Genomic DNA, 11,526 nt, shown 5'->3' with positions numbered 1-11,526 from the left:
AGAACCTACAACAAAAACCCCAAACAAATCAGAGCGAACCGAAATTCCTTAGAATATGAGAGAACTCATATTGATAAGTGACTGACTGACTAACTCTGTTAATACAACAACTCATATAATATGGATGAATTGTTGGTGAGTAAGTATGTGTATGAGCACGTGAGTACTAATCATCCAAATCGAGATCACTTTTAATCAAGAGTATTTGTTCTTCTTTTGTTGCATACTTACAAGAGAAGAGTCCCCAAAAAACCTAAGTGTGTGTGTGTGTGAATGTGTATGAATGCTGAATGAATGTTATTCAATGTACTCAGCATCAGCATCATGTGTTCTGAGTTGTCAATCTCATCAAAGAATACCCCAATACCACAAAAAATAATTCGTCCCCATATAAATGCGACTTGCCAAGAATCGAAAGTCAACATTCCTGTTGCAGCATTGAAAGCCTAAGGATTACAATTTCTTGAAAACCTGTGAATTGTGTTTAGCGAAATAAAATAAGGAATTAAATATCGCTTAATTCGATCGAAAAAATATAGTTAAAAAAACCAAACGCCAATACTTTCCGTGTTTTACAAATTCAATTTAAAACCAAACAAAAGTGAAAATGAATAGTAACATGATTGTTTTCGTTACAATTGTGGTGAGTAATGTGAAAAAAAAAACATTTGGAAAATTGAAAAATTAATAAATGAAAACTGAAAGTGAACTTGCATTGAAAGCACAAAAATGTGAATTTTGTAAAATCGTTAAAAAAATCTAAAAGAAAGGTTTTAAACAAAAAGTTACAAAAGACAATAAAAGTGTTCTATATACATTTTTTTACAAGAAGTAATATTTTAAATTCAAAATTTTAAAAGTGGAAATGATTGCTACAAATTTGTATTTGGATTTGAATCAAATTAAATTCAATCCAGAAATTGGAAGAGATCAATTTGGGAGCCACCGTGGTGCAATGGTTAGCATGCCCGCCTTGCATACACAAGGTCGTGGGTTCGATTCCTGCTACGACCGAACACCAAAAAGTTTTTCAGCGGTGGATTATCCCACCTCAGTAATGCTGGTGACATTTCTGAGGGTTTCAAAGCTTCTCTAAGTGGTTTCACTGGAATGTGGAACGCCGTTCGGACTCGGCTATAAAAAGGAGGTCCCTTGTCATTGAGCTTAACATGGAATCGGGCAGCACTCAGTGATAAGAGAGAAGTTCACCACTGTGGTATCACAATGGACTGAATAGTCTAAGTGAGCCTGATACATCGGGCTGCCACATAACCTAACCTAACCTAATTATGACAAAATTAAAAACTTAAAACTAAATTATTGGAAAGTAGTTTCATATCAATGGCAATTTGAAAAAACAGTGAACCCACAAAGAAAGAACATTTTAGTTGATTTTAAAAAAAGTAGATTAATTTTAGAAATTTTTAACTAGACTCTATGTCACGCCGATTTCACAAAAAATAAGTAAATAATTTTCGACAAATTCAATAAAATTTATTAGACAAATTATTATTTTTCTTTTATTAAAGAAAAATTCATATTTTGAAGGAAAAAATTGGAGTTCAAAAATGCAAAAATGTCTTAAATGCCCTACGAAATTTAAGATGGGCGCATTATTGGTAAAATTTACAAATTTTAAGAAATTCTGAACTATTTTGTGGGGGACACAAATTTGGATAATCTTTTTGCTCCATTTGTGTATATTTTTTCGTCTATTTTAGTTAATTTAACTAACGTACGCAAAAAATTATTAAGGTCATGAAAACTTTCTTAAAACGTTATAAACTAAAATAGAATTAAATCGGTATTAGTGAAATATAGGGTTCACTTTTTTTTGAGTATAACTTAGCAAAAACTTTAGAAAATAATTAATGAATTTAAAACCTTAAATGTGGAACTTCATATTACATATTTTTTTCACTTTGGACATTTTTCAAAAAACAGAACCATTTCGTATATTTTTTTGGAATCCAAGCCCAAAGCTAATGAGGTTAGCAATTGTTAGCAATACAAGCATAACTACCATATATTGCTATAGACATAACTGTCATTTATTTGTTGACCCTTTTTTTAAGCCGGTCTTCTTAAAATGAAATTTTTTTATGAACCCGGAATGTGTACGAAGTATCAGTAAAATCGAATATATGTATGATCAAAATTTTACAAACTACCCTACTGTTTTACGATAATAAAACGCTTCCATATACGATACACGAACACTCGATTTTATTATTACTCTTATTTATTAATCGATCTTATTCAAATTCACTACAAAATAATATTCTATGGTACCTCCTGAACCTTGAAAATATCAGCCATATAAGTTAACATTTAGATACACACCCATATGCAAAAAAGTTATGGAAAACTTCAAGTCTACTTTTACCATAGAAATTCCTTTGATAAACTGTCAATAGATTGTTTTGCATATGGGCAATAGCTTCCATATATGTAGGTGCTGATTATAAAAGCTTTACTCTGTAGGAAAACTTGCAGATCAGAAATATAGATGATAAATTCATTTTTAAAGATGTTTACTTAAAAAAACAGTACAGTGATTGTCCGTCCAATTAGGATCAATGTTGACTCCTATATTTCCAATTTTCTCTTTAATGAACTTTGAAAAATTCAAAAAAAAAAGAATTTGCAACTATTAAATTTTTTCATAAAAAATTAAATTTTAAATTATTTTTTTTTCATTTAAAATAATACAAAATAAAACTTATTTCTAATTATCTATCATTTGTATATTGTGACACATTAAAATCATTAACTATAGAGATAAATCACAAAAACATATATAAACACGAGAAAGGAAATGATTAGATTTGTCAACGAGGATTTATAGCAAATTAAATTCAAATTAATTGCATTAAAATATTTGCTATGCTATGATTAAATACTTCAAAACTAAAAACGTATAATAAAATTAAACTAATATCTTGACATTCATTCAAGAATTTACAAAACAATTTCTTATTTTGTTTATTCAAAATGTCATATATGCCAAACAAAAAGGAAATTAATTATAATCTAATGAAAAAAAAACAACACTCCCATACTCATAGTTAAAGTTTAAATGCTTTTGCACCCACTAACGCAAATCAAAGAGTAAACAACCAAAAAAATAGTCATATACATTTCCCCTTTAACAACAAAAATCCAAGCAATAAAATCTTATCAAATCTGTCCAGCAATGCCACCAAGCCTTCGAACACATATAAAAACGTCAAATGGACATCTACTGAAAAAAAACACAAATTTGCTTTTATATTAAGTCGTAAAAAAGAAAAATAAATTCGTTTGTGGGTCTTTTTAATATTCCTTCAATTGAATTTCAAGTTCAAGATTGTATCATATAAAAAATAGAATTAAATGCAACAAACCCTGTATTTGATTTTTTTTGGTTTGTTGAAATTATAGATAAGAATACAAAAGTACTTCCTACTCTACAGTTCTTTGCCCTCTGTCTAAGTCGGAAATTGTATAACCTCTTTTACAAACATTATTATGGTGTCCACATATCTAGGGTATTTTTTAAAATAAAAATCAAAAATCAATTCCAATTCTTAAAAAACACACCATATATTTGGTTTTATACTCATACCATCGTACCATTTTAAGGTATGGCTTAATGATCATTATCATGGCGCCTTTGCTTTTAATTAATTTAATAATGATTCTGGTTATGTATAAACTTTAATTAACTTTTATCTGTAAATACAGAAAATCAATGTTTTTCATTTATTTTTAATCCATTTTTAGTGTTATTAATTAACACTTTTGTAAATACACCAAATACTTAATAAAAATTTAAAAAAAAAATTTTTTGCTATGATGTCTTACGAAATGTAGTTAGTCCCAGCAATATTCTGACTTCTACTATTCCTCCCGTCTATACATCGATATATCCTATTTATTGCCCGTACGTCATTGTAATATCACAAATTTGAGTTTGTACCTCAAGTCTTTATATGGCGTTTCTGTTGTATAATGCAGGACTCAATGACACAAGTTTGTTCCTTGAGTCTTTAGATAGCCTTAATATACGACAAAGAACTTCGATAATACGAGTTTGCTTCTTAAGTCTTTGGTTTTTTCTCTTTTGAGAAATGTGAGTTTGTATCTTAAGTCTTTATATTGCTGTACTGTTGTATTAGGCAGATGCTCAATAATCCAAGTTTGTTCCCTAAGTCTTTAGATTGCCTTAGAGGTTTATGGTAAAGAACTTCGATGATATGAGTTTGCTTCTTAAGTCTTTGGTTTTTTTCTTTGTATAGCCTACAGTTTTATATAGTAAATGTGAAAAAATACTATTTAAGTCAAAAATCAAATCAAATTTAACGAAAAAATTAAAAAAAAAAAACAAATTTAATGAAAATAATATTTACATTTATAAACTAAAAATTCTGTTGATAGAAAAAACTAATTAATTTAAATTAACACATAACTTTACTATGTTTTCTTTTCAGGCTGCCGTTATGGCTTTGTGCTTAGCTGCCCCGGCTCCCGTAGACAATGGCAAGTATACTGTTACAGATCGATCAGACGGCAAATACCATCCCACAAATGATGGCAAATATCATCCAAAGAGTACCAATGAAGGTATTGTGTCAACCAAAAGAATATATATGTGTTGTTATGTTTGAAATTACTGCAAGCATGAAGCGTTAAAGCTTTTTTGTGAAATGCACTGAAAATGCTTTACTAAAAGTTCTAAAGCTTTTTAGATTGGAGTTATAGGCAAAGTTTTTTTCTTGTTAAAGCTTGTCCCAAACACGCACATGAGTTCAATCAGCACAACCGTCTATGAGTAGCTTTGCATGGCATTGTAGTCAAATGTGATCAATAAACCAAGATCGTGATCAACAACAAAGCAAAAAATGACAAATTTTTGTTTTTTTTTTTAGATATTTTAAATCTTTTATATTTATTTTGTTTAGTACGAACTTAGAAATCAAGATCATATTGTCTAATGCCCTAAGATTCCTAAGGGTCATTGATATGTCGTTTGCCTTATTATTTTTCTCAAATATATCAATAATATTGACTCGTTTTATTTTCTCATTTTTATTTTGGAATTTGAAGAATGCTTAATTTAGCCACCAATTACACATTATAATATGGTAATAATGTAATAATATTTATGGCATTAAACAATTTTTTTTAATTTGATCTTGGTTTTATACTTCGTTTTTTTTTTTTTTTTTTGTATACATATATTTTTTGTCTTCTCGTTAATATCACTTTCAAACGCTTTCACAAATTTATTAACATTTTCATTAAAATGCCTGTTTTATACTATAACACATTATATGCATATTCGCTTTTGAACAATAATTCCATTTTCAAGATTTTCGATGATTTACAATGCATATGAGAAAATTCCAAAAAATATTGTGGAACAAGTTTGCATTAAAAATTCAAATTTGTTGTATATGTTGTCAAAAATGCAGCATTTTGTATTTTGATTACAAAAATGCCCAAGTATTGTAATATTTGATTTTATGGGATATCCAGAGGTCTTGACTTTGCCGTGTGTTAAAAATTAAATTTTTAATTAACAAAAAATATTTATTAATGAGAATTTTTACAGAATATTATTAAAATTTATATGTCTCTAAATGTAAAAATGCTCAATTAATGAAAGTAATTTAACTTAATAAATATGACATTTTACATTGACATTTGTTTGAGGGGAATATGGAATTATTAACAAAGAAACTGAATCAATTTTTTTTATGAATATAAAACAACCAAATTTATTTAATACCATTAATTGCGTAAAACCTTTTGCTATCAATAACATAATGTTTAAAAAGTATTCTGTTGTTGAGCGAATTTACTTACCACATACACATAAATCTCAAGTTCATATCAATATTTTTATATTTTCACTTAATTATGCATCTTTCAAGACAACAGACTTGATAAATTAATAATCAAAATAAAGATTATATTTATTTTTAAATGATTTTAAGCCATCTGCTTGACATTAGGTTTTTGGAAAATCTTTCAATTAATGTTCAGTGTAAATATTCCATCTCAAGAAATTATTTCATTCAATAAAATATAAGTCATCTGCTATACATTAGGTTTCGGAAAAAAATTCAAATAATTTTCCATTTCAATAAATCATTTTATTCAATATATTTTCATAATTATAAAACACTTTAATATCTTAAGATTGCTTTAATTAATTTAATTTGCCTCTATATTCAATTTACTACAGCCCAATCAGGTGGCCACTACGACGCAGCTGGTAAACACAATTACTTACTTTTTTCAATATTCACAAAAATATCGCCCATACATAAAGACACATTGCCAAAAATAAACAATACTTTCCGTTTTTTCATCAGGTTTTTATTGTGATTGTGAGAAAATGTTTAATTTCTCATATTTCGATTAATATAAAGATAAATTTTTCTTCAAAAAAGATATATTATTAAAAAAGTTATATATTTAAAAAAAAATTGCGCCGCGGCAACTAATTTTCTTTTGGACAAAAATTGGTTTTGTCAGTGTCCAATTCAAAAGAAATTATTTATTAAAGAAAAGCCTTAATAAAACATTTTTTTTTTAATTTTTACAATGAAAGTAAATCAGAATAATATTCCGAATAATATTATAATATCTCAAATGATTTTGATTTTTTAATTTTTCAAAATTCTTTATATGAATTAAATTGCACTGCTAATTTTATCGTTATGCTTACAAAATCACCAAAGCTTTCATAGTTCAACATCAATGTTCTTCATTGAAATTTTTTTGCTTAGACAACTGCTTACAATTGCTTTGAAATTCCCTATATTAATAAGTCAAAGTGTTTTGCTTTCTAGCACTGTCTATGATTAAAAAGTTACAAACTTGAATGGTAATGTTGCTTTGAATATGTTAAGTTAAATATAATGTTAAGTTTATTGTTATTATTTTCCAAATATTTTAATAGAAAATAACACAAAAACCTATATTATATAATTTTGTTAAAGCTTGTGTAATGTAAGCTTTTGAATGTTAAGCTTTAGTTGTAAAGCTTCAATATTATATGCAATTTTTTTTAAGCTATTTATGGATTTTCTTTTTTAGATGTATGGAGAATAAAAACCAATTAACATATGTATTTAATATGAAAATATTGTTTTTTTGGTAGAAACAAAATACTGAATTTAATTCACAATTTACAACATCATTTTTATTATATTTGCTAAAAAAAAGAATTCAATTGACATTGAAAATATTTGAAATCAATTTGTAATGAAATAACATTAAAGAAAAAATACAAAAAATTTCTATAAAAATTTTACAAAATTTTCATAATAAAAATTCATAATAAATAATATAATATTTTATTTTTTGTAATTGTTTTGCAAAATTTTTTTGTCAGAAAATTTTAAAACAATCAACCTGCAAATATTTCGCATTCTTTCATTGAAGAAAAAATATTTCTATAAATGTTTACAAAATTTTCATAATAAAAATTGTTTTGTCAATTTTTTCGTCAGATAATTTTAAAACAATCCACCTGAAAATATTTCGCATTATTTTCTTGACACAAATATTTTGTGTTTCTACAGTAAAAATTAAAAATATTTATAAAACAATAAATTTTTCAATGTCAATTTAATACACAGAACACCAAACACTTACCATTACCTCATTAATATGTATAATCATCCATTTCTTTACATGAAAAAAGACTATGATTTTCTAACTTCGATTTACGATTATAGGTCGCTATATACATATGCCCGTGCCTTATAGGCATACAGATGATCATCGCGATTTGGGTAAATATGTGCATATACCTTATCCCTACGATGGTGGTTATGGACCTTACAATGGCTCTAATATACCCTATGATCATGATCCTAGACCCTATGTCCATGATGATAGGCCTTATGAGTGAGTTTTAGAAAAATTTTGAACAAAAAAAATGAACTATTTTCAACAATTGTTTATTTCTTTATCTATCAGTCACAATTTGTACACAGTAAGTAATGCTGATTTTAAAGTTCCTGAAATTCAATTGGAATATGGCTTCCCCGATCATCAACCTATTATTGAAGAAACCACCATAATACCCAATCATGAACCCTTGATTCCCAATCATGAACCTGTGTTTATTGCCAATCATGAACCTTTGGTTGAGGAATATACCACACTCATGCCTCCATCTGAACATTAAATGCACGCTGTATAAAAGTTTATGTAATATAACCAACAAAATTGTCCCAATCCTCCATGCTATTCTATTCAAAATTCATGTGTAAAATACCATTAAAAAAATCCCTTTTGCATGTTCAACTTTTATATGTATAAGAAAATCAACTTTTTTACGTTATCTAAAAAAAAGAAAGTATTACTAAATAAGTATTATTGTATTTTTTTTATATTCTTTTAAAACAAATTATTATATACACCATACGAAAACATTAAAACAATCATAACCAATAGACTAAGAAACCCCAAAAATGCAAATGTATTTAAAACACAAAAAAATATCTCTCATGATTGGTCCAAAAACATATCATTCATATTTTAAGACCCGCCCCCATCCTTCACTTTTTAAGCGGCATGTATAAATGTTCTAAATTGACCCCCTTCCCGGTCCCTTTCACAAAATGCATGGATCTGGTGTATTTATATTGGGGAAATTACACACTGCATGACAAAAATTAAACATATGATTCATGATACCACTACCACTACAAATACTCAAGCAGTAAAAATCAGCTACTTACACAAATATCCTTCCAAATCCTTTCGTACCAAAAACACACAACAAAAAAAAACAACGTTCATCTTTGATAACAACACCAACATGAAATGTAGACCACGACCACAACTACTAAAAAACCTACTACAACTACCACCACCACTACAACAACCACAACAACTACCACTACAACACCACGTAGCATTCTCTTCAACTACGACGATGAGGGCAAACACAAGATTTTGCATCAGGAAAATGAGCGCAAAAAGGATAAATACGATCATGCGTAAGTTCAAAAGACAAAATTTTTAGAAAATATTTTTCTTCACCAAAAAAATTTCGAAAAAATTTCCACCAAACATGCTCTTTTTATTCATCTCGGAAAAAAATATTTCCCTTCCTTTTAGCTTCTTGACTGAAAATGGTATTTATGGTGAAGAACAGGCTAAACTCCATCATGAGGGTGGTACCCATGCCAAGGGTTATTATGAATACACTGGTGATGATGGCAAATTATATCGTGTCAACTACAAGAGTACCAATGAAGGTTTTGTACCAGAAGGTGATCACATTCCCACACCACCACCAATTCCAGAGGCTATTGCTCGTGCCCTCAAATATGTGGATGAGAAACGTAAAGCCAATGGTGAGAAACCTTTATTCGATGAACGTGGTTTTCGTATCGATCACATGAGCATGGATATGGTGAAAAAGATCAAAGCCATTCACATTGAAGATATGCCTCAAGAAATTGCCGAACAAATACACGAATTACAAATGGAAATGGATGCTTTATATGGCAATCTTATGGACGATGAATCCTATGATTATAATTAAGGAAATCATCATTTAGATTTTTCTATAGTTTCTAGGTTTGTTTTTTTTTTTGCAATTTTCATTTTCAATGTCATGTGAGATATGATTACAATTTTTGTTAAATATTTGGAAACTCTTGCCATAAATCATTTATTTTAATCATTACGTTTGCATATCATTACAAATTCCCTATATACCTAGTCCCACATCCATAATCATTGTGCCCCCATTCCTTTCATCAAAACTTCATGAGAAAACAAAAATGAAATATCAAAAATTTGTAAGCTTTAAAAAATGCTATAAAATGTAAGAAATGAACATGTTATAATTTTCGTCATTAGTTAGTAGATATTTATGAAATTAAAAATAAAATCAAAATGATAGCTTTTAAATATTTATAACGAATTTGCTAATTTTTATAAACAAAAACAAATTAAATAAATAATAGCTTAAAACCTTAAATTTATTGGAATTTTATTATAATGGTCACTTGGGACAGATCTGCCAACAATCATATAGAGTAGGTGTAACTTATAGAAGAGAAGATATCATGTCTGAGTATACTACACTCAACAAAAAAGCGTACACACTATGAAGGTTTACTTTAGAAAATTCTAACTAAAATATTTTATTAATTGCAGTATGTTACAAATAAGTTAATATTTTTTTGTAAAATTGAAGAAAATATGTTATATTAAAGGAATTCTTCTAATGTTTAAGCAACTTTCATATTTTGAAGAAAAAAATTGGAGTAAAAATTTATTAAAATGTCTTTAGAGCTCTACAAAATTTACGACAAAGATAAAATCATCCATTAAATTTACTCATTGTAGGAACCTAGGAACACAATTTAAATAAACTTTACTCATTATAGCAAAAATATGAATTATTTTTTGGAAATATCGAACTTATCAAAATTGTGTACTTTATTTGTATAAAACTCAAATCAAACCTATTTCAATTAGCATATACACGGATGAAAAATACTGTTTTTCATATGTTTGGGCGTAAAAATTATATGTTTAGAACTAAAATGTTTAACATATTATTTTTATATCCTCCACCATAGGATGAGGGTATATTAGCTTTGCCATTACGTTTGTAACACATCGAAATATTGCTTTGAGACCCCATAAAGTATATATATTCTGGGTCGTGGTGAAATTCTGAGTCGATCTAAGCATGTCCGTCCGTCTGTCTGTTGATCCTAACAACACAAGCTATCGACTTGAAACTTGGCACAAGTAGTTGTTATTGATGTAGGTCGGATGATATTGCAAATGGGCCATATCGAACCACTTTTACGTATAGCCACCATATAAACCGACGCTCAGATTTGCCTTGCGTAGCCTCTTGGAGGAGCAAATCCGATCCGGTTGAAATTTTAGTACATGGTGTTAGTATATGGTCTCTAACAACCACGCAAAAATTGGTCCACATCGGTCCATAATTATATATAGCCCCCATATAAACCGATCCGCAAATTTGGTTTTCGGAGCCTCTAAGAGCAGCAAATTTCATCCGATCCGGCTGAAATTTGGTACATGGTGTAAGTATATGGTCCCTAACATTAAGCTAAAATTGGCCTCACGGGTCCACCATTATATATAGCCCCCATATAAACCGATCCCCTGATTTGGCTTGCGGAGTCTCTAAGAGAAGCAAATTTCATCCGATTCGGCTGAAATTTGGTACAAGTTGTTAGTCTATGGTCTCTAACAACCATGCAAAAATTGGTCCATAATTATATATAGCCCCCATATAAATCGATCCCCAGATTTTAGATTCATCCGATTCGGTTAAAATTTGGTACGTGGTGTAAGTATATGGTCTCTAACAACCATGCAGCAATTGGTCCATATCGATCCATAATTATACAGTATGTCAAGAAAGTGTTTTGACAATAGGATAAAACTTATGTTTTGTTCCAAAATTAAATATAATTTAATTTTAAAAAAATATTTTATTATGTATTTTGCAAAGTATACATA

General features: G+C 28.5%; 1 protein-coding gene across 3 annotated transcripts; it reads left to right on the top strand.

Annotated features, from left to right (window-relative positions):
- The first annotated feature begins 405 nt into the window (after nucleotides 1-405).
- On the top strand, nucleotides 406-9,997 carry Cpr49Ac (Cuticular protein 49Ac). 3 transcript variants are annotated; one of them, XM_075312892.1, is made up of 7 exons: nucleotides 406-643; nucleotides 4,473-4,521; nucleotides 6,233-6,262; nucleotides 7,734-7,905; nucleotides 7,978-7,993; nucleotides 8,836-9,005; nucleotides 9,127-9,997. In XM_075312892.1, exons 1-7 carry the CDS (start codon nucleotides 608-610, stop codon nucleotides 9,554-9,556), a joined length of 903 nt encoding a protein of 300 aa, XP_075169007.1. In that variant the 5' UTR covers nucleotides 406-607; the 3' UTR covers nucleotides 9,557-9,997. The 3 variants fall into 3 exon arrangements, with proteins under 3 accessions (XP_075169007.1, XP_075169005.1, XP_075169006.1); XM_075312890.1 differs by having other exon boundaries at nucleotides 4,473-4,605; XM_075312891.1 differs by lacking the exon at nucleotides 6,233-6,262 and having other exon boundaries at nucleotides 4,473-4,605.
- Nucleotides 9,998-11,526: the final 1,529 nt, after the last annotated feature.

This window comes from Haematobia irritans, chromosome 5, assembly GCF_050003625.1.
Source record: "Haematobia irritans isolate KBUSLIRL chromosome 5, ASM5000362v1, whole genome shotgun sequence".
In the NCBI taxonomy this organism is placed as follows: Eukaryota; Metazoa; Arthropoda; class Insecta; order Diptera; family Muscidae; genus Haematobia; species Haematobia irritans.
Note: the sequence above shows the minus strand (reverse complement) of the source record. Positions and strands in the feature narration are given on the sequence as shown.

Bases quoted from the DNA above. Each gene is read 5' to 3' on its own strand.
- Cpr49Ac (XM_075312890.1), top strand. From the start codon at position 608: ATGAATAGTAACATGATTGTTTTCGTTACAATTGTG. The intron at 4,606-6,232 runs GTATTGTGTCAA...AATTTACTACAG, and splicing joins TCCAAAGAGTACCAATGAAG to CCCAATCAGGTGGCCACTAC. The intron at 6,263-7,733 runs GTAAACACAATT...TTACGATTATAG, and splicing joins TGGCCACTACGACGCAGCTG to GTCGCTATATACATATGCCC.